At 39.5% G+C, this 24472-nt stretch overlaps 2 protein-coding genes across 3 annotated transcripts in view; one reads left to right on the top strand and one right to left on the bottom strand.

Moving 5' to 3' along the window:
- The window catches only part of PRKG1 (protein kinase cGMP-dependent 1), a 1303224-nt gene that overhangs the window by 667836 nt on the left and 610916 nt on the right, over nt 1-24472 (top strand). The window lies entirely within an intron of this gene.
- CSTF2T (cleavage stimulation factor subunit 2 tau variant) lies at nt 16720-21350 on the bottom strand. Its single transcript, XM_069567849.1, has one exon. The coding sequence runs from the start codon at nt 19054-19056 to the stop codon at nt 17158-17160; it is 1899 nt and encodes a 632-aa protein (XP_069423950.1). The 5' UTR covers nt 19057-21350; the 3' UTR covers nt 16720-17157.

The raw sequence follows: 24472 nt of genomic DNA, 5'->3' as shown, positions 1-24472 counted from the left end.
TTCTGAAATAGATGAGCTTCCAACCAATGTTAAAGTTTTCATTAAAATATAGCATGTTGAAAAGCACACAAATCCTGAGTGTAGCTTAATTAAATGTCACCAAGTGAACACACTGGGTCATCAGAAAAGCAAGAGAGTTCCAGAAAAACATCTACTTCAGCTTTATTGACTACACCACAGCCTTTGACTGTGTAGATCACAGCAAACTGTGGAAAATTCTTAAAGAGATATGGACACCAGACCACCTGATCTGCTTACTGAGAAATCTGTATGCAGGTCAAGAAGCAACATTTAGAACTGTACATGAAACAACACACTGGTTCCAAATCGGGAAAGGAGTACATCAAGGTTGTATATTGTCACCCTGCTTATTTAACTTATGTGCAGAGTACATCATGTGAAATGCCAGGCTGGAAGAAGCACAAGTTGGAATTAAGATTTCTAGGAGAAATATCAATAATCTCAGATATGCAGATGATACCAACCTTATGGCAGAAAGCGAAAAACTAAAGAGCTTCTTGATGAAAGTGAAAGAGGAAAGTGAAAAGTTGGCTTAAAGCTCAACATTCAGAAAACTAAGATCATGGCATCCAGTCCCATCACTTCATGGCAAATAGAGGGGAAAGAATGGAAACGGTAAGAGACATGATTTCTTGGGCTCCAAAATCACTGCAGTTGCTGACTGCAGCCATGGAATTAAAAGATGCTTACTCCTTGGAACAAAAGCTATGACCAACCTAGACAGCGTATTAAAAAGCAGAGACAGAGTCCAAAGAAACGAATCTCCAGTCTATGTTTGATACAGGATACAGGTTGCTTGGGGCTAGTGCACGGGGATGATCCAGAGAGATGATATGAGGTGGGAGGGGGGAGAGGGTTTCAGGATTGGGAACTCATGTACACCAGTGGCGGATTCATGTCAATGTATGGCAAAACCAATACAGTATTGTAAAGCAAAATAAAGTAAAAATAAAAATTTAAAAAAAAAATGAGGCAAGAAAAAAAAATTAATAAAAAGCAGAGACATTACTTTGCCAACAAAAGGTCTGTCTAGTCAAAGCTATGGTTTTTCCAGTAGTCATGTAGTGAGAGTTGGACTATAAAGAAAACTGAGTGCCAAAGAATGGATGCTTTTGAACTGTGGTGTTGGAGAAGACTGTTGAGAGTCTCTTAGACTGCAAGGAGATCCATCCAGTCCATCCTAAAGGAAATCAGTCCTGAATATTCATTGGAAGGACTGATGCTGAAGATGACACTCCAATACTTTGGCCACCTGATGAGAAGAACTGACTCATTTGAAAAGCCCCTGATGCTGGGAAAGATTGAAGGAGGGAGGAGAAGGGGACGACAGAGGATGAGATGGTTGGATGGCATCATTGACTCAATGGACATGAGTTTGAGCAAGCTTCTGGAATTGGTGATGGACAGGGAGGCCTGGCATGCTGCAGTCCATGGGGTCACAAAGAGTCGGACACAACTGAGCAACTGAACTGAACTGAACTGAACACACCTGTGTAACTCTCACCGTTTTAAACCCTCCAAGCCCTCTATGTGCCCTCTCCCCATAATTACCTTTTCCTTATTCTCAGAAGTAGCCTCTCTCATGACTTCTTTTTCTGTGGATTAATTTGTTCTATGGTGGTTTATTTTTTTTTTATTGACGTACAGGCGATTTACAGTGTTAGTTTCTTCTGCACAGCAAAGTGATTCAGTTTTGTATAAATATACATATGCGTATATATGTGTATACACATATTCTTTTTCCACATTTTTTCATTATGCTTTATTACAGGATAATCAGTATATTGTTGTTCCTTGTGCTAAACAGTAGGGCCTTGTTGTTTATCATTATGTCCTATTTTTGGAATAGAATTATACAGGGTGAGATTTTTACGCCTGTCTTCTTTGGGTCAGGGTCATGTTCCTGGAAAGCATATTGCTGCATATGGTTATATTCTCTTATTTCTTTTGCTGTCTAGTAAGCTACTGAATGAACGTACCGCCGTGAAACCATTGGTTGCTAGATCGTTATGAGCTTTCTTATACAAATCCGCCACAACAGAACTGTGAGAATTTTGCACCTGAAGGAATACTTTCACCAGTAACTGAGGATGCAGCAATGCAGACTCATATGGCAGTAACTACACTTCTCTCAACTTCCAGCAGTTCACACCCTGGCTTTCACTCAACTCAGTGACCACAGTGTCCAAAGGCAATGCCAGTCACTGGGGTTGAAACCAGGGTCTCATCATCTGTCTCTGCTCAGAGAGGCACTGGCTTTGGGGGATAGCCTGGAAAAATAACCTTGATATCTGGGTGCATGTTCAGTGCCTCTTTATTTTTATTATTATTATTTTAATTAATTAATTTGGTTGTACCTGGTCATGCACACAGGATTTAGTTGCAGCATGTAAGCTCTGCATTGAGGCATGTGGGGTCTAGTTCCCTGATATGAGTGAAACCCAGGCCCCCTGCATTGGGAGCAGGACCACTGGAGATGTCCTGTGCATCTGTAATAAAGCCCTGAGTTGCCAAATGGAAGGAGAGATATTGGGCAGAATCTTAGGTGAGAAAGGGACACAGAGGATACCGTATTTCTGTTTCACGGTCAACCTAAGATTTTTTTTTTTCTTGTTTCCAATCTTGATGCATAGCAACTTAACTATGTATATTTTGTTTTTCCCCATGAGCTGAGTAAAGGAGAGAGAAGCTAGGGGTTAAAGATCAAGGAGAGGTCTTTTGTTCTCACTGTTGACACATTCAGCCATACAGTCTGAGAAGACATTAGTTAGAAAATGAAGAGCTGAGTGGATTCAGGGAGAAAGAGGTCTTGCTTTCTCAGCAGGCTCTCGAAGCTTAGATTAGAAACAATCATTAACAAATATAAAGGGCAGCACCTATGCAGCAGCTTCACAGGCCATCTCCACGTGGTGGAGGAAGCCATGGATAGGGAGAGTCTGGAAAGCTTCTGACCACAGCAAGTAGCTTTATATGCAAATTGTACATTCCCTTTGAGGGATGAGAATACATTTGGACATTCACATAATTGTAATGTCCAATTATGATTGGGTAAATAAAAATCTTTAGCACCTGTCACCACCACTGCCATCACCACTGTTGGGTTGCACCCCACAGGCCTGTGAGGCCTGTGCTTGCCCAGCTTTAAGACAGAAGAAGGAACCCCAGTCAGTGACAAAGACATCAGTGGTTTAATGGATTGGGAGCTTACACGTCTGAAGCAAGGTCCTGGAGCAACACCCCACCATGTACGGTCGATGGCAGGGAGGAAGTGGTGGCAGGAATTGCCCCCAGTGGGAAGGGGAGATTACCTGTTATAGTGGAATGGATGTCAGGTTGGATCAGAGGTTACCAGGAAAACTAGCAGAGAGATACAGTCCTCACTGCCCCCTTTGATAAGAACAGTCACTAGCTGAGGTCTGGGGCAAGCACATAGGAAGGTCAGTCCTGTGAGTCGGGTGTAGGGGAAGCAGGCACTGATCCAGCAGAGGCTGTACAGAGAGCAAGAGAACAGCCATCTTCAGTGACCTGACTTTGTAGCCACCACCCTAGATGTACTTGAATCCAAACCTCTAGGCTTGGGGACCAGGAATCAATCCTGTTTTTCAGAATTTCCAGGAGATTCTGATATACATCTGATGTAAAAATCATTTCTCTAAATAGAATCAGATATCAAATTGCTTATCTTTGCTCTGAAGGATAAGAGGTTCGTTACTTAGATTGTATTGTTTTATAGGAAGAGGTGACTTTTCATATGAAAAGAGGTCCACTGTTTTCCTTTATTTCACATTCACCAAAAAAGAGGTTGTGCCCTAGATAAATGCCTTGTTTGGAAGCAGCTGGTTCAAGATAAAGACACCAGATCCCTGAAGCTTCATAAAAGACTGATAAATTTGTGTGTGGTAAGGTCAGGTCTGACACAGTGGCTACGTGTTTTACACAAGCAGAAGAGGCCTCAGGCTAACCATCAGCCATTGCCTTGGGATATAATGTACTCGTATTATTCATGGGACTACTGTGGTGAATTATTGATCTCCTAACTCTTCTATATGAATTTTATGATGCATTCATTTACTGATATTTATGAAGGCAACAGGGGCAGGGGGCAACAGATGATGAGATGGTTAGACAGCATCACCAATGCACAAACTCTGGGAGATGGTGAAGGACGGAGGAGCCTGGAGTGGCGCAGTCCATGCATTTGCAAAGAGTCGGACATGACTTAGTAACTGAACAACATCTGCAAAATGAATATTCATAAATATCTATTGAAGACATAGCACTATGTCAGGTTTACTCTATCTATGAGGCCACAATGATGAAAGATAAAATTTCTGACATTTAGATCTTATTCCTCTCTCACTTTCAGCTATTGCTTATTTTTTTTAATTCCTGCAACTGTCTTTCTTCTCTTATTGCTGTATATCTGCTGAAAATCCATATAAAATCTATATTGTTAAACAAATAGCAAGATTTTATGTGCAGCTACAAACCAGTAGTCTCCACAAAAGGATGTTTTACAAGCATAGTGCCTAAAAAGCAACCTATTTGTTTTCTCTTTATTTATTTTTGTCTTTTTCTTAGTAGCTTTTGACTGAGTTCTTGATGGCTAGCTTTGTTAAATGTCTCACTCTCATAAAAACGAAGCCATTTTCTAAAAAAAAGCCTCTTGAAGAGCTTATTACTTTTCTTATAATTGGGCTGCTCTCATATTGCAGTGCTATAGTGCCCTATACTGCCCTCTATTTGGGGGGCTCTCCCCTCTAGACTAACCTCCTTTAGGGCAAAGCATACGCTCAGAGTACCTGGGACGAAATAGACACTGAATTAATGTAAAATCCATGAGATCAGTGGTTTGTTTTTTTTTTTTGCTGTTTTGATTCCTCATTGCCTGGTATATGAGGAGCATTAGATACTCACTGAAAGAATAAGTGAATACAATGAACTAAGGATACTTTGATTTGTTGTCTTCTGAATACTACATATTGTGTGAGAATATTACACAAGTGGTGGTGTGCTTATTGATCTAAGTGCATGAGCACTTAATTACTGATGAACAGTTTTAATGATGATGTTAATTCTGAAAATTAGTGATGGGAATAGCCAGGCAGTTGATCTGTGATTTTTGAACCATTACCCACAATGATATTTAGCCGTAAAATAACTCACGTCCTCTATATTTGTGTTATCCACTATGTAGCTGTTAGCCACATGTGGCAACCACTCAATTCACTAAATTTGAATAATCTAAAAATATAGTTTCTCAGTCTCATTGGGCTTCTCAAGTGGTGTGAGTGGTAAAGGACCCCCTGCCAGTGCAAGAGATATAAAGAGATGCGGGTTCGATCCCTAGGTTGGGAAGATCCCCTGGAGGAGGGCATGGTAACTCACTCCAGTATTGTTGCTTGGAGAATCCAATTTAAGTTTCCAGTACCCACATTTAGCTAGTGGCTGCCATATTGCAAGCATGAGTGAAGTCGCTCAGTCGTGTCTGACTCTTTGTGACCCCATGGACTGTAGCCTACCAGGCTTCTCTGTCCATCGGATTATCCAGGCAAGGGTACTGGAGTGGGTTGCCATTTCCTTCTCCAGGAGATCTTCCCGATCCAGGGATTGAACCCGGGCCTCCCGCATTGTAGGCAGACGCTTTACCGTCTGAGCCACCAATATAGAAAATTAGATTTAATGATATGGTAACAAGTTCATAAACTGGAAATTTACCCATTTTGCTGTTACTTTTTTAAGTAAAATTTTGAGAAGAAATGGGCTTCCCTTGTGGCTCAGCTGGTAAAGAATCTGCCTGCAATGCGGGAGACCTGGGTTCGATCCCTGGGATGGGAAGATCCCCTGGAGAAGGGAAAGGCTACCCACTCCAGTATTCTGGCCTAGAGAATTCCATGGACTATACATACAGTCCATGGGGTCACAGAGAGTCGGACATGACTGAGTGACTCTTGCTTTTGCTTGAGAAGAAATATGGTAGTCATAAGGAAATGCATTTCAAAACATGATGAATACTTTGACATATGTTTGCTTATTGAAACCAAAAGTGTTTGCTAAATTAATGCCAAGTGAATGTTAAAGAAGATACTCATTAAGAGGTCAAAAAAAAATCTGTAACTTTGAACTTCAGTGTAATTCAGTATTGTTGTAGCTTCCAATTTTTGCTAAAATAAGCATATGTATAGAATTTGTTAGTTAATACTCTTGTTTAAAGCTAGTTGCATTTGGTAAAAGTTTTTTCCAGTACATGTAATTCTGTAGGGTCATTTTCTTAAGTCAGTTTGAGGAATACTAGATATGTATAAAGCACAGAATACTAAATGAGGATTAATGAAATCATCATATCTTAGTGCATTTATGCTGCAAGGTAAATATAGCATAATGTGTACCATTTAAATATTGCATAGTGTGTATCATTTTTGAAAGCATGAAGGAAAGGGCTAGGTTTTATATGAATACTTCACTTGTAAAACACTTAAGATATGTGTACTCTAGATATAATACCATAACAAATAGTGTAAATGTTTTCTCAAACTTTTTTATCGCACTGTTAAAGTTTGCTTTAGATAAGGAAAAACAGAGTTTCTAAAATCTATCTCCTATGGTACCGAATAAAGCTATAGGAAACAGAAATATATAAGCCATAAAAGCTCACACTAGATAAAACTGTGATTCCATTTCTATTGGTTTGTCTAAAACAAGATTTCAGGAGCTTGAAACCTCTTGGGTCAAACAGAGTCAGCTGTTAGAGGGTTTTTCAGCATAAGATTGCCTTCACCATTTTAAAGTTGTATTAGATTTCTTCTTGTACAAAATACAGCTTTACTATATAAGGGAATATAAGGAAAGTGGTAAGGAGAGAGGTGATATTTTTCTTTTCCTGCCCTGATCTTATAATCTTTTCATCCAAAACACAGAACAGATCACCGTGGTTTAGAATACCTCCTTTTCTGGCAATAGACTTTTCTTGTGGGTTCTTTCTCTTCTCTCCTGATATGGATGGAGGTCCTCATAGCTGAGCTAATTCCTCCCATTCTCTATTCCTCTCTCTCTCTTTTCCAGGGTATACAGTGCAATAAACAGAGATTGCTTATGTTTTCATGTTCCCTTTATGGTTTTGTGTCCCAAGTTTTGTTTGGGGATAATGTCAATGTCTAGTACATATCAAAAAGAGGCATGGCACAAATTGTGCTACCAGACAATTTTCTCAACCACACTAGAAAGTAGATAACTCGGTAGACAGAAAGTGAGAAAAAGAAATGGGTCACATAGATAGTATTGCTGGAACCAGTATTTAAACACAGGAAGAGACCATGCTATCTAATATTGCATTGCTTCCCTGGAAGAGTGCCCTCTGTTCTTTCAAAGTCAACTAATGTCTTCACCTTGGGGGTGAAGATGTTTCCCTCAGCCCTCTTAGTGTCCTTTACTGAGTCTGAGGGCTTCCCAGGTGGCGCTAGTGGTAAGGAACCCGCTTGCCAGTGCAGGATGCCAGTGCAAAAGATGCATGTTGGATCGATGGGTCAGGAAGATCCCCTGGAGGAGGGCATAGCAAGCCACTCCAGTATTCTTCCCTGGAGAATCCTGTGGACAGAGGAGCCTGGTGGGCTACAGTCCATAGGGTCAGAAAGAGTTGGACAAGACTGAAGTGACTTAGCATGTACTAGGTCTGAAAATTAAACTGACAAAAATTAACAGGAGAAAAACACGACTGTGCTTATTTAATATACATTTTACATGACACAAGAGTCTTCATAAGGAAATGAAAACCCAAATAAAGAAACCTGAGTATTTTCATGCTAGTTTTGGTGGAGATTGGACAGTAGAAGTTTGTAGGTCAGAAGAGCATACGTCAAGTGCAAACTGGGGGAACTTATTAGCAAGTCCTGTCTGTTGATCTCAGCATCCCTTTGTCTTTAGAAATAAGGATGTCCCTTTTCTTAGGATATAGGGAGGCATCTGTCATAGGAGAGTTTTTTGACCTGTTTCTGGGGAGAAGGGGGATGTCAGGATGACCTTCTTGCTTCTGCCATTTTTTTTGCATACTCCTTCAGCTTAACATATTCAGTATGCCAAGGTGACATATTTGGGGCTCATGTGTCCTCAACCCCACCAAGAGATATAAGCCATGATAATCATTACCTACATATTCCAAAAAGGTATAAAAATATAACTGAAAACCATCACTTCTACCACTGCAACTTGACTCCTCCTATTTCAGGTCAGTTCTTCAGTCATGAAATTATTTTTTTCCCCTGTTTTAGAGACAGTCTTCTGATGATCTACTGCATAAAACAGAAATGCTAAAATCATAAAACATTTTATTTTATTTATACATTTTATTTATAGTGAATAGATTACATGGAACAGGCATTTCTCCAGAGATCTACAAATAGCTAATAGCAGATGAAAAGATGTTGATTGTTAGCCATCAAGGAAATGCATATCAAAACTATAAGGAGATTTCCCTTCACATATGTTTGAGAAAAAAGTGTTAGTTATTCAGCCACATCCAACTCTTTGGGAACTCACGGACTGTAGCATGTCAGGCTCCTCTGTCCATGGAATTTTCCAGGCAAGAATTCTAGAATGGGTAGCTGTTCCCTTCTCCAGGGGATTTTCCAGGGATAGAGCTCAAGCCCCCTACACTGCAGGCAGATTTTTAACCATCTGAGCCACCAGGGAAGCCTCTGGTTATAATAAAAAATAAATTAACAAGGGTTGACAAAGATGTATAGAAACTGGAATGCTCATTTGTTGCTGGTGGGGATATAAAGCAGTACAACTACTTTGGAAAACAGTCTGACAGTTCCTCTAAGCTTTAACATATGATGGAGTGATTCTCCTCCTAGGTATATACCCAAGGGAAATTAAGCTAATGGGCACACAATAATTTGCAAATAAATGTTCATAGCAGGACTACTTTTTTTTAAAGACAGAAAGCAGATCAGTGGCTGCCTAGGGCTGAGTAGGGAGATGAGTGAGGATTAGAAGTGAGGCTAGTGAGTTCAAGTTTTCTTTTTGGGGTGATGAACATGTTCTAAATTTAGGTTGCACAACTCTATGCATATACTAAAAATATATTTCATGAAATGCTTTAAATGAGTAAAGTTTATGGCATGTAAACTGTATATTATTAACATTTTTTTTAAAGAGATGACTGGAAAAATAAATCTCAGTACTGTTTAAATTTGATATTGACCAGACCTATCCAGCAGATATTTTTATGTACTTCTTATAAATGATCTATTGTTATTCCATATAAATGTTTTCATTCTAGCTTTGTATTTTATTTCTCTCTATTCTACCAAAGCCCCAGTTTAGTAGTTGGAAGAATAAGGACAAAAGATTGATATAAATCTTTCATTATTACCTAAAAATCACCTTTTCTAGACTGATAAACTTTTTTACATAGTGGAAACGATGCTTGATGTTCCCTTCACATTCGATCCCCAGGATGAAAACTATTCTGTCCTCTCACTGTCTCCTTCTTAATGCCAAAGGATGTGACAGGGAGAGTAGGGCTTGAGAGCTGGTGCTTCAACCTCCTACAGGCTGTGTGACTCAGGGCAAACTAGATCACTTCTCTAAGCATATTTCTCCCTACTGCCTCCAGAGTTTAGTCAGCTTAGAGATGATGTATGTCAAGTGCTTGGCATTAGTTAGCGCCTTGATAGAAGTTTTTTTATTTATTAACCATGACTCTGTCTTCCAAAGGAGGGCATAGAACTTATAACTGACATCTGTGTTAGTTCTGGAACATTTGAGAGGCTCTTGCTACTATCTTCCTTCCTCAAAAACAAATCTCTCTCCTACCCCCAGTCTTGTGGCTGATGCCTGAAATTCCATTATTATAGGTGCCTTTCATCACTTCAAAATATTTGATCACTGTGTAAATAAAAAAGGCATATTAGAGTAAAAATATTTTAAACAATTATATTCCATGTCTATATCAATGTAAGTGAATTTTTCTTCCTTTTCTTATTAAAACAAACAAAAAAAATCTTTAGTTGTAAGGCAGGTAAGAGGACTCACAGAGTAACTGAATATGAGCTGGAAAGGGCACTGCTTGCTTGGGGTAGCAGCCTCCCAGTTGCGTGTAGAGTAGGTCTGTATTTCTGGTGAGGCTTAGAGAAAAAACAAAACAAAACAAAACTCTACCCACTGTTGAAACAACATTTTTCAGTCCTGGTAATTTGCTAAATTCACCACAGTGATCACAGGAGATGAGTTTCACAATCCTGCCTTGGCTGGCCCTGGCTGGGTCAGTGGCCAACTCATCCATCTTCCTCCTCTTTATGAATCATCCTGGGCAAAAAGGACAATGGACAGGAGATGCAGAAAAGCCTCTTTTCTCCCCAGGATAATCCAGCTCTAATTCCTCAGGAAGGGCAGCTTTGGGCCATTTTAAATCTAGGATATTTTTGTTCAAGGCTCCTAGTTTGCCTAGTTTGCACCTCCCAGCAAAAGCACTTACTAGGGGGTAATTGCTAAACCTGTTTACCCCACCAACCAAAGAATCTATAAATTATCTCCAAAAACATTCTAATAAAGCAAATTTTGTTTTCCCTCTAGGAAAACAAAGCCCCAGATTACTAGAATACAAGTTGTCTGAACACGTGTGAAAAGGAGAGATGTAAAATCACTGTTCCAAGGTCATCTTCACAGCCTCACAGTGATGCTTTGATGCCACTTCTTGAAAGGCCTTGATTGGAATTTAGTTGTTTGTTAGAAGTGTTTTGAGCTCAGTTACTTGAATACAATGTAAACATTTCTTTAGGGAAAAAAAGCATATTTGCTTAATTTACGAAAGTTGAGTTGCTTAATTTATACTCTTAATCATGAAGGGAAAGGCTACCCACTCTAGTATTCTGGCCTGGAGAATTCCATTGATTGTATAGTCCATGGGGTCTCAAAGACACTTAGCTAATTTCACTTTCACTTTCACTTTCAGTCATGATCCAGTTCAAAGACAGAGTTTAAAGGCACAGATCAGACCATATGGTTTTCATGCCATTTTCAATAAAACTACTGAAAATAAATTAACAGAATAAAAGCAGGGCAGTTACTTTTAGCTGCTTTGGTGATAATGGTCCTTTTGTTTTGGTTCACAGAAATATATAGATAAAGTTTAAAAAATATTTAGCAGCAGAATTCTGTTGACAGTTCATTCTCACTGAAACATAAGCATATTGATTTTATGGTCTCAAGATTTCTTCTGTTTACAGTAGACAAGATATAAGGGCAACCTGAGTGTCCATGGATAGATGAATGGATAAAGATGAGGCATATGTATATATACATACAATGGAATATATTACTCAGCCATAGAAAAAGAATGAAATCTTGCCATTTGTGACAACATGGTTAGATATAGAGGGTATTATGCTAAAAGAAATAAATCAGAGAAAGACAAATATTATATGATTTCACTTATATGTGGTATCTAAAAATAACAAATTAAGTATTTCCATCAAATCTAATAGCTATGTTTTAAAGCAGAGTAAAAGCAGGAGTTGTAAACTCAAAGCATTACAAGGAATGGCAAGTAATTGTATGAATAACCTAGCATAAGATCCAGGGATTCAGGGAAACGTGGGCTTGTGGACAAATAGGAACATATATGTCATTCAAATTCAAAATTTTTGAGAACCTTGACTGGTCAGACAAAACATGTCTGCAGGTTCAACTGACCTACAAGACACAGATTTGGGGTCCCTTTCTACAGGACAAAACTGACAAAATTAATGGTGGTGGGATGCGGGGAGATAAGTGATTCTAGAGATTTTAATACTGCAATTTCTCTGTTTCCTAAAATAGATGAGGATTTTTTCTCTGACTGCTGTCTGGTATGTGTACAGTGATGAAATCATTTTGACTATAGGTTTACCTAAAGATAGCAAATATGTTCTATTAATAGGTGATGATTGTTTTTACCCTCTTAGAGCAAGGTTTGTATCTGGCAATTTTTTTTAGTCATTCTTATTTATATTGCTCTATTATTTTACATGTACATTTGAGATATAGAATATGACTTTATGAAGGTTAATGCACCAAGCAAGACAATATAGGTCCCTGTGTGCATATGCGCATGCTCACTCAGTTGTGTCTGACTCTTTGAGACCTCATGGACTATAGCATCCCAGGCTCCTCTGTCCATTGGATTTTCCCAGCAAGAATATGAGTGGGTTGTCATTTCCTTTTCCAGGAGATCTTCTCAACCCAGGGATCAAACCTGCATTTCCTGCATTGGCAGGCAAATTTGTTACCTCTTAGCCACCTAGGGAGCTCATATCGGTCCTTCCATCACATTAATTCAAATATAACATTTTTAATGTGGTTCATGTTTTGAGTATTATTAAGGTGAACCTTTAAGATAAACTGGGAAGTGAGACATTGTTGTATCTTTTTCTGTGGAATATTCAGGGATAAATACATAAGTAAATTCCTAAATAGGTACAAATTCCTTCGAATCCATTTGAGGTAGCAAAGAAATCAAAGGCTGGCAGGTACACTGAAGTGGCCTACAGATTTTTTGCAGTAGAATTATTATTAGTAACATAGTAAAACCAATTTTTGATTAAAATAGCTAATTAAATAAAATAACGTGGGAGACTGATGGTTTTATTACTTGATGCCCAAGAAATTAACCAGTCTACTTTTGTGAAAGACAACAAAAAAGTAATCAAGCAGATAAGATTTTTTAAATGACCAGACTTTGTGACACCTATGAGACGGATTTCAGATGTCTGCAGATTTATACATACTGAATCATACAAAATCGATTATGGATTAAATGTTATATATTTTATTCTAACTCCTTGATAATTAGTTACCTACCTTTGGGAGCTAAGTCAACTCCTAATTATAAAGAGTTGTCATTAACCAGAACATCTCCGGTCTTTTTCTAGGTACACACTTTGGCATTTTTACGTACAGCAAATAAGCACTGGGTTTGTTATTTTTGACAATGCTACCCCAAATCACTTTGTTACATTACACGTCCCTTACTGTCAAAAGCTTTATACTGTGGCACAAAAATATCAAGAAGAAATATGTCTGTTAACATCTCATGAGAAAGGTCATTTGTAATATGAATTATCTGTGAAACTGAACTTTCAACTGGGGGAGTAAAACTTTTAAGGTGCATAGAAGCAAATGAAAATATTAAAAGATCTGTTTCAGTTAAGATCTGAAGTATACATATATATGAAATATATTAGCATACTAGATATCAATATCATATAATAGTAATACTATCAATAGTACTAACATTAGTTATATTTATTAGCTTAAATATATTCATTTCCTTAAAATGAATTAGGTCTTCACTACATTCTCAACAAAAGATTGAGAAAAGCAAGCTCCAATCGGAAATCTATCTGGTGATTACCTGGCAGTGTAAAGCACCAAGAGGCTGTCAGTTTCTTTTGTGAGAAGACTGTGAGATGTAACTGATAATTCAGTTTCTCTGCCACAGTAGGTTGTTGCACATAATATCCTTAAATCTCATCAGACCTAAGAGAATGGCCTGACACACCATAGGAAACAAGGTTCTGTGTGCTTAGCTAATGTCCCAGCACTGCATGGGAAAGCAAGAAGCTTTGCAAGCTGTGATTGTATTAAGGATTTTTTTAAAAAAAGAAAAGCTTTCTACTTTTAGAATTCTGAGAATTAGAGTTGAAGTCATACATATCTCACTTGTATTAGCCTACCTTTACCTGAGATTCAGGTTATCTTGTTTGTATCTTATCAAATGGTCCCAAACAAGAAGTCTTGGGATATCATATCAAAGCATATTGTGATATCAATCAATAATATGAAAGGACGATGAGCAGGCACTGATTAAAGCTGATCATTTATTTCCCCAAAACATGCACAGTCCAAAAGGAATAAGCCATAAAGTGGCATTTCCAAATCTGTGTTCCACCCCACTACCTTTACTATTGTTATGAATGTACTTGTGATTTTATTTGTAGTCTGCCCATACATAGGAAGGCTCAGATGGTAAAGCGTCTGCCTACAATTTGGGAGACCCAGGTTCAATCCCTGGGTTGGGAAGATCCTCTGGGGAAGGAAATGGCAACCCACCCCAGTACTCTTGCCTGGAAAATCCCATGGACAGAGAAGTGTGGTAGGCTACAGTCCATGGGGTCATAAAGAGTCCGACACGACTGACCGACTTCACTTTCACTTTCACACATAGGAAAATGCAGGATGCCAGGGTTAAAACACGATTCTGAGTGTAGTAGACATGTATTGCTTATATTCTTATTCTCCATCAGTACTGGCTCCGACCATGTGTGAATTGGAAATGAGGAGAAAAATCTCTTCAGCTTAGCAGAGTAAAAGGTGATTGCTTTTATTATCTAATTTATTTTCTAATGCAAATAGTTATCACAGCTCATTTGTTCTGTGTCTAATTTAAATTATTTGTGGGGAAATTCATGTGTTAATAGGATTTTTTTCCACTAAAATTGATAAAATTTTTGTTCTCATGTGCAATTTTTCCTATATAAAGTGAATACAGAAATGAGTGAAACAGTCCATGTTCAGAGTTCCTGATCTACTAAAAGTGGGAGTAGGGAGTAGAGGGTAAAAGTAAAATATACTGAAAGTCGCTCAGTCGTGTCCAACTCTGCAACCCCATGGACTGGGGCCTGCCAGGCTCCTCTGTCCATGGAATTCTTCAGACAAGAATACTGGCATGGGTAGCTGTTCCCTTCTCCAGGGGATCTTCCCAACCCAGGGATTGAAGGTGGGTCTCCCTCATTGCAGGTGGATTCTTTACCATCTGAGCCACCAGGGAAAGGAAAAGTAGCTCAGTTGATTCCGACTCTTTGTGACCCATGGACTATAGCCTGCCAGGATCCTCTGTCCATGGAATTTTCCAGGCAAGGGTACTGGAGTGGGTTGCCATTATTACATGACAATTTAACAAGTGCTGTCAGTAATGAAGTCACAGTACCTATAAGGCATTCCTGGGATACAGAGTTTTCTGTGGGGAATAAAAATAACAGGAAGCTTAATGTCTCAATATCCAGATGTTGCTACTGACACCTACCATAGAAAAAACATGGTTGGATATATAATACACAAGTATTTATGTAGATAATCACTATAAAAATTATATCCATTCCTGTAATTTCTTTAGATTTGCTTTTTCAAATAAAAAAAAAGTATTCAGGCCCCATGGAACTCTCAATAGATTAACTTACTAAACTCAGCCTAAATTTTACTTATCAGTCTGCATTAAACAATGCACATTTTACTACAACAAAGAACATTCAAATTTAATGGTTTTCAGTTAAAAGTCTTAGTGAAAGCTTTGGGATACAGCAACTACAATTTTGAAGTAACCTAGCCAACTCTGAGTTCATATTAACAAGAACTATTAGAGATGTCAAGGAATGTCTTATCCCCTCCAATAAGGGGACAAATATAGAAAACATGGGGCAATTAACAGTATGAACAATAAAACAGTAAAACAGGTAGCAGGAAACATCGTAGAGAGCAAAACTTTGAGAATCAGTTATCCATTTAAGGTATAAAAACCTTACAAAGGGAAAATATTTCTAGGCTTGCTGCTGCTGCTACTGCGGCTGCTAAGTCGCTTCAGTCGCGTCCGACTCTATGCGACCCCATAGACGGCAGCCCACCAGGCTCCCCTGTCCCTGGGATTCTCCAGGCAAGAACACTGGAGTGGGTTGCCATTTCCTCTGTATTATTTTTTCCCTCTGTATTGGCTTTTATTCTTCTAAGATCAACTGGTTATTTCGGTGTTTCTGGGTGTTATTTGCGTTATTTCTGTTAATTACTACTTATTCTATCATACAAATGTTTGTCTCCACGTCCTAAAGGCTTAAAGATAAATCAGGTACTAGCTCTAAAGGTACCTGGTAAACCCCACCTCCCTCCTACTGATTTTTAAATGTCTCATGGGTATATGTATATTAGAATTAAATGGCTTTATTTATTGCTTGTAAAAGGAAAGTAATAACCAGTTGAGCATATTTCAGGCTACAAGAATACCTTTAAACCTGGGCATCAATTATTCGGATAAAATGGTGACAGATAAGCAAATTTTGAAATAAGAACTAAATGGCATTTTAAATGTTCCTGAGACGAAAATTTTTAATTCCTGATTTTGGTTGGCCAGATGGATACCATCTGTGTAATGGAAGTGAGTTTCTAGGAAACTTGAGAGCTTTACTGCATGAAGCCTTCCACTATTTAAGAAAATAATGGATTATTTAAGAAAAGTCCAATACTGTGTATAATTCATCCAGATCAACTAGACCCTACACAATGATTTTGGGAAAGAACATGAGAGAATTATTTAGATTCAATTAATTCAAGACTATTGACAAATAGGACATTATTGAGATACAGTCTCATCAGAGCAGATTTAAGTAACTTAGTTGACCCGAGAACTGTCTTAGCAAAATCATGCTCAAGGCTAGGCCAAAATATTGCTGTAAGGGTGGGATAAATAAAACATCATGCCAATAAGGTGTGTCCTTAGCTTCAGGAAAAAAAAAAAAGCAAATACCACAAGTTGAGAATTAATTGGTTAGCTCTAACATACTGAAGTAATTCCAAAAGTTATAGTAAGACAATGCTTAAACCAATACAGCAGTCTATTGCCCCTGAAATAGGTGTATCTTAAATGGCTTACAAAAAAAATACATCTTGTAATTCTGAGGTAAACATCTTTATTTTCTTACACAACCAAACATGTTAAACTATCTTAGTATATTACCATTTGAACAGGTCATCTTTTAGTCTTTATGCAGTTTTCACATTGTTTTACTCAGTATTTTTAAAATGGACTAAACACCTTGTAGACACATTTAATAATACTGCATAACCTTTGTAACCTTATTTGGTATATAATCATGTTCAGTTATTTTTGTATATTTACAGGGAATTAAAGTAAACAGACCCACTCCCTCCACCCCCATCCCACAATTAAAAATAAAGGAAAAGACAACAAGAAATGAGATTAGGTTCTGGAAGGAAAGAAACCCCAACTATTCAAGTGTGGGGTTTCAGAACTCAGCTTTTTGCACCTACCCATCCTCTACGATACAGAAAACCTTTGTAAGACTACCACCAAATATTTTCTAAAACATTTCAAGAAGTTCCAGTAGATTTCTGGATTTGTTCCTTTAAAATCAAGATACTCTGCCTTTGCTCAGGAGGCAGCATGGCAATCTGATCTGCAGTCAGCTGAAGAACCTGCATGATCAAAGCTGCCTTTTCTTGATCCTGGGGGGTTACTTGGCTCTGCCCAGGACTAAAACTGCTAGGCTGCCCTCCACCTTGCTTGCCTGCTCCTTGCATGCCCGGCCCCTGCATGCCCGCTCCTTGCATGCCCGGCCCCTGCATGCCCGCTCCTTGCATGCCCGGCCCCTGCATGCCCGCTCCTTGCATGCCCGGCCCCTGCATGCCCGCTCCTTGCATGCCCGGCCCCTGCATGCCAGCTCCTTGCATGCCCGCCCCTTGCATGCCACCTCCTTGCATACCTGCCCCCTGCATGGCAGGTCCAGGGTTTCCCACCCCTGAAATGTTGGGAACCTGTCTGGGTCCCTGAGGACCACCTGCCCCCATATTAATAGGACCAGGACCCTGAATTCCCCCAGTCATAGGGCCTCTCGAACTGGGGCCAGGGCCCCTCATCTCCATTCCTCTTGCATCCATGCCTCTCGCTTCCATTCCTCTGGTTTCCATTGCACAGGTCTCCATTCCTCTTCTCTCCATCACCCGTGTCTCTAAGACCTCTGTTTCCATGGCTCGAGTCTCCATCCCTCGAGAGTCTCTGCTGCCTCTGCCATCCATAGGCAGCCCTCTTTGATCTATCATAGGTCCTCTGGGCTCACTCATGAGCATTCTAGGATCTGCTAAGGGCCCTCCCCTCATCTCATGTGAGGAAGGGCCGCGGCTGTCATGACCAGCGGCATGGTGCATTGGAGGACCCTGATGTGGTGGGCCAAGATAGCCTCTGGGCTCCACTTCTCCGGTGACTGAAAGCAAAGTCCCTCCACGTGGGTCATTTGGAGCGTCCCCTAACAGTCCCCGAGGAGGCAGGCCACCAGCAGTCATGGGCCCACGAGGCATAGGAGCTCTGGGATCAGATATCTGCACCTGCCCCCGCTCTAAGGGCACGGGACCAACCCCTGGCATTCCAACTTGGGGCTGCATTGTTCCGCCAGGAGTTAAGGGGCCAGGACCAGGAACTGCGGCTGGCATTGGGCCTTGGGGTGGAATTCCACCTTGGATAGGGGTCTGCATCAGAGGAGGGATGTCTTTCACAGGTCGTCTGGCCAAATGCTGAGGCTGAGGGGCCGGGGGGTTTTGCTGGTTCAGCAGAACGTTAGGTCCAGGACAGAGTCCAGGGCCAGGGCCAGAAACGGTTTGAGATTTCCCTGGGATGAGTGGTGTTACATGAATTTTACGATGCAGAATTTTCAGAGCAATCTCTGGATCCATGATTCTCATCACTACTTGTGCCTGCAACAGCGCATAAGCCAGCTGAGGGTTTTGAAGTAACATATTTCGAGCTTCCTGGTGGCTGTTTTGGACACAGAGCTTCATCTGCTTCATCAGCTCAAACATTTGCTCCGGGGGAAGACTAGCGACTGCTCTGGTAATCGACTCAGGAGCATCTTCTGGATCGATAGGGTCCCCGTAGGGTGAGTCAATGATAGGCGCTGCAGGCCCTAGGCTCTTTAGCTCCTCCTTGTTCTTTTCACTGGCTGCATTGTCCACCCGAAGCGCTCTCCCGCTGAACTCCCGCCCATTAAGGTTCCGCATGGCACTAAGGGCGGTCTCCTGGTCTTGGTACTCGCAGAAGCCATAACCCTTAGGTTTGCCCGTCTCTCTATCGTATACCAGCCGGAAACTCACAACAGAACCAACCTCCGAGAAAATGTCCTTTAACTGCTCCTCAGTCGCCTCATACGGAATGTTCCCCACGAACACGGAACGCAGTGATCGATCCATTGCCGGGTCTCTCACCGCCAAACTCGACATGATTCCGGTCGCCACACAGCGGAGAGCGGCTTCTTCAAGTCGTCCTCTTCCGACCCACACTTCCGCCGAGCAACGGAAACAACTTTCAAATTCCGGGCAGAAACCTCTCTACTCTGTTTGAATCGTTCCGCTAGTCCTCAGCATCTGCGCCTCTATGTTTTCCTAACTAAACTAATGCTTTCTGTCCTTGGTCCTTCCTGAGGCGCATGATTCCTTTCTCACCTCTTATTCTGAAAACTTTTCTACGGCGCTCCACCACCCTCTCCGGGAAACGCTCGGTGTGGGTCGACCACAGTAAAGATGGCCACGCCAACTTCACCATGGTAACGAGGAGGGACCGCCTTCTATGACGTCAAGGGCGGTTTTGCTTCCGTTTGACCGGCGGGAAACCGCTAACTGAAAGCGATTGAGGCGGCGTCTTCTGTGTTCTGGTAGTATTTCCGTGTATCAGTTTCTCGTTAGTAGAGTACCTTTAAGCTATATTTAAAATCACAGTGCAGGCAATGAGGGAGAAATGTAGTTATTTCAAAGCAGACATGGGGTTGTCTCATTAAAATTCAAAAGTAATAGCTTGTTTTAGAAACGCAGTTTTGGACAATAACTGTCCAGAAATACAAGCTGAATGCGTGTGCTCGCTCCATCCCCGCCCCCATCCTGTTGCTTCAGTCAGTCCCTGAGGAGAAGTCCTTCCTTTCACGTTTATTTTTGTGCGCGCACTCAGCAGTCGATCTTTTCACAATAATATTTTTTTCTTAGTTATATTAACCAATATTAATAATAATTTATTGAATTTTATGGCTACAGCAGATTAGTTAAATGCTTTTAACCATTCTTTAGGCATTTAGGTTGCTTCTCATTGTTATTAACTGATGCAATGATTTCGCTACCTCTTATGAAGCAGGAAACTAGTTTCTCTTCTGTTGCTAGTTTTGCTGGGAGAAGTTAAAACATGTGGAATGTGAGTCTGTCTCTAACAAGCAATTAGAATAGAAGCTTGGTGATTCGCTAAGCAACTGGTAACCTGCAAAGCCTGGCTTCTTACCAGGTTAGTCCCTCATAGCTCCAGAGCATCTGCCATGTACTGTGGCCACTAGAGTACTTCAAAAATGGCTAGCGTGACTGAGAGACTGAACTTTTAATTTCATGACTTTTATTAAATATAAAAGCTGATATTCACTTAGACTTTTGGAAAACTACTTAGTATATTTAGAGCAACTTGGGTGTGGAATTGACTTTTGCAATGATAAAATATAAATTTAAATCAAAACTAGTTAAAGTTTAACATATTGAGATATGCTAGTAAAATATATGCAAGGTTTTGAAAACAATATAAAATAAAATACCTTATTAAATTTTTATTTTTTCATATTAAAGTGATATTTTTAATACATTGGAAAAATATGTTTTAACATCACTCATTTTACTTTGTTTAATGTGGTTACTTAGGAAAATAATATTACATATATAGATTGCATTACATATCTGTAAATTGTATTGCTTCAGAGCCTAAGTCTTAACTCAAGCAGAGATTCCTTTTATTCTACATATTCCTTTTGAAGGGACTATGGAACTTTAAGTTTCATCAAAAAATTATTACAATAAAGCAATTATCCTTCAATTAAAACAACATTTAAAAAATGAAAAAAATTTTCATGAGCCTCGGATATCAGAGTTCAAGCAGTACATCTGAGATGAGTGTGGGTTTAGGTATAAATCAGACAAAGCATCCATTTACCTTCAAGTGTCTTAATAGTTATTTGAAACAGGTTTGGACATAGCTCTGTAAAAATATTTATTTAATTCTTTATTAGACTGTGCTGGCTCTTCATTGTGGCGTGTAGGAATTTGAGATGTAAGGATCTTAATTTTGGCATGTGGGATCTAGTTCCCCAACCAGGGATCAAACCCAGGCACCCTGCCTTGGGAGCTCAGAGCTTTAGCCTCTGGCCCACCGGGGCAGTCCGGGACATAGTTACTCATTCCAAATGGGTTAACCACCTCTCCCCGCCCCGATTTTGTTTTAAGTTAGTAGTATTAAATATAACCTAAATGATACCATTATAACCTATAATCAACATAAAATTATGAATGAAATGTTGATATTTAAATACAAAGAGATATTTTACCTGTTGTAGTGCTAAGTCTCTGAAACCCAGTGCTTTAAGCCTAATATTTTACATGTCAGTTCAGAGTAGACACATTTCAACAGCTCAGAAGCATATGTGGTTGATGGCTACCATCTTGGAAAGTGCAGTTTTAAGGAATCAAATGCCAGGACATGAGCAAAAAAAAAAAAAAAAGGCACATTTATAAACTGCTTCAAGAGTGGGTTGTAATGATGTGCAAGAAACAACCATGCATTCGTTCATTAAACATTTTTGCATGCAGAGAACAGAAAGAACTCAAAACTTCTGCCCTCAAAGACTTCATCATCTAGCAAAGGAGAAAGACCTGAATTGATTATCATAACATCAGGTGGCAGATGCAGTGCCAGAGACAAACACAAGGGAGTAGAGAGATGTGCCATCCTTGGGGGAAGGAGGCTGGAGAACAGGGACCTAATATCACCATCCATTACAACTAGTTAAGGTCCCTGAAGTCCTCATCATTTGTGAAATGTTCATCGTTTCAGAAGTTCTGCATCATGAAAATAACCTGGTTAAAATGCAACAACCTACTCAGGCAGGGAGAACATGTAAACTCATGCATGCTCATTTACATGCATTACTTTTTAATTTTTATTCATTTTAATTTTTCCTTTTATTTATATTTTTATTTTTAATGAAGCAAAGATGGATACTTTTAATGATAAAAGGTACAATTCACAAAGAAGATAAACATCATAAACCATTAGATACAATAACAAAGAAGCAAAGATGCATAAAGCAAAAATCAGAAGAAATATAAGAGGAAAGAAAAAATATAATCATAGTATGACATATTAACATTTCTCAGAATATTTTATCAAGTGCAGAAAAAAGCATCTTGAATGATGTCATTAATTATTTACATATAACATTTATATTTAATTAATATATATTAATCTTATATCCTGTACAAATATATTTAAAATTTTATATCTCATATGTTGTTATTAGATTTCTATAGGACATTTAGAAAAACTGGCAGAAAGATAAACGTTACTAAATTTCAAAAAGTATAATTTTGTGTGTGTGTGTGATTCAGTTATACATACATATATTATTTTTGAAATTATTTCCCATTATAGGTTATTATAAAATATTGACTATAGTGCCCTTTCTGTACAGTAAACCTTTGTTGCTTGTTGCATATCTATTTTTTTAAATTAGAAATCTAGCGTTCTATTCATACTAAGTCAAACAAGTGGAACTAAAGTGTCCCCCCACCCCTGATTCTTTTAATTGAGGTGGAGCAGGAGTGAAGGGGAGTCGAGGATGGTATTTCAGAAAACTAAAAACAAATTCATTTGGTTCATTTGTCTCTTTTCAATTTCATGTCTTTACTGAGAAAGCTATGACTTTTTAACATACATTCTGGCAAAGACATTTTAAATATTGATTGCATGTATAATTGTGTGTGTATTAAATGGTCAATCATGTGGGTGATGATAGGCTATTAAAATAAATTGTACAGTTCATAAAACTTTGTATAGTGATAGTAAGAGAGTTTCTCTACTGCTGCTGCTGGTTAGATCTAAGCCAGGGGTCTTCATACTTTGGCATACGTCATATTCACCTAGACTCATGGCTAGTTAAATCAGATTGCTGGGCTTCCCCACCTCCCTTCCCCAGTTCTGATTCAGTATTTCTGGAGTGAGACTGGAGAATTTACATATCTTAACAAATTATCAGCTGATATTTTTGCTGCTGGTCCAGGAACACCACTTAAGGAATCATTGATCTAAACAAAGGGACTTGAAGTATTTGCTTTTTTCATTTCTATCAGGCCAAAGTTTAGTACACTCTGTTAAAATATATGAGCTTTCTTGGTGCTCAGCTGGTAAAGAATCTGCCTGCAATGCAGGAGACCCCAGTTTGATCCCTGGGTTGAGAAGATCTCCTGGAGAAGGGATAGGCTACCCCTTCCCGTATTCATAGGCTTCCTTGGCTTAGATGGTAAAGAATCCACCTGCAATGTGGGAGACACAGGTTTGATCCCTGGGTCAGGAAGAACCCCTGGAGAAGGAAATGACAACCCACTCCAGCATTGTTGTTTGGGAAATCCCCGTAGACAAAGGAACCTGGAGGGCTATAGTCCATGGGTCGCAAAGTGACAGTCATGACTTAGCGACTTGACAGCCACAGTAGAACTAGGACGTGCTGATCTGCAGTGAAGACACCCTGAACCCAGAGGGTGGGCGAATAGAGTAGCTGAGGGGCTCTGGGGACAAACAAGGCGAAAGCCGGCTGTGAGAATGTGCTGTTCGTCAGAGGCCTTGTATGTTCTCTTTAGTTCCTGTATTCCAAACTAGAAGAATGTTTAGATGCGCCTCCCACTTCACAGAGTTCCAGTGTGACCCAGCACGTAGCTCAAGCGCAGAACACAGAAACTAATATTTATGTTTAGACTGGGTAGCCTAGAGTTACACAGAATTTTTTGGAACCTGTCTATCTCCTGGTACTAATGCATGCTTTTCATATACCTGCCTTGGAAGAACTTCCATATTACAGTGCTGTCTCTGTTCCCATATGTTTAAACTTTAGATATTTATAGCATGGCATACAATGTGGAAAACAACAACAACAACAGCAACAACAGCTTTACATGGCATCTTTCATGTTTAGATATCAATTCTTTCAATATATCAAAATACCAGCTATACTAAGAGTGAGTTTTTAACTAACCTCAGAGTATATGGCCAAGTGGGCGCCATTCTTCAAACTAATCATCTTCAGAAACTATAAACTTAATCCATTGAAACTTCCAGTGTTCAAAATTATCTTTAAACTGCTCAGAAATTGTTTCAGGGCTCCATTTGTAAGTCGTCCTAGAAAACTGGTGTCTTAACTCAAACACATATTTTTGTTTTCAACCAAGCTGAGTTATGCAACTAAATTACCAATTTTCTGATAAGACTTGGCAAAAATACGATGTTTAACTATTTGCAAATATCAAACCTTACATCAGAATGTAAAGATTCTATTGAGTTTGAGAGAGTCCATTCTAAAGGAGATCAGTCCTGGGTGTTCTTTGAAAGGAATGATGCTAAAGCTGAAACTCTAGTACTTTGGCCACCTCATGCGAAGAGTTGACTCATTGGAAAAGACTCTGATGCTGGGAGGGAGTGGGGGCAGGAGGAGAAGGAGACGACAGAGGATGTGATGCCTGGATGGCATCACCGACTCGATGGACATGAGTTTGAGTGAACTCTGGGAGTTGGTGATGGACAGGGAGGCCTGGCGTGCTGCAATTCATGGCGTCACAAAGAGTCGGA

The sequence above is a fragment of the Ovis canadensis genome, chromosome 22, assembly GCF_042477335.2.
Source record: "Ovis canadensis isolate MfBH-ARS-UI-01 breed Bighorn chromosome 22, ARS-UI_OviCan_v2, whole genome shotgun sequence".
In the NCBI taxonomy this organism is placed as follows: Eukaryota; Metazoa; Chordata; class Mammalia; order Artiodactyla; family Bovidae; genus Ovis; species Ovis canadensis.
This window is presented reverse-complemented; position numbering and strand designations above follow the sequence as displayed.

Bases quoted from the DNA above. Each gene is read 5' to 3' on its own strand.
- CSTF2T (XM_069567849.1), bottom strand. From the start codon at position 19,056: ATGTCGAGTTTGGCGGTGAGAGACCCGGCAATGGATCGATCACTGCGT.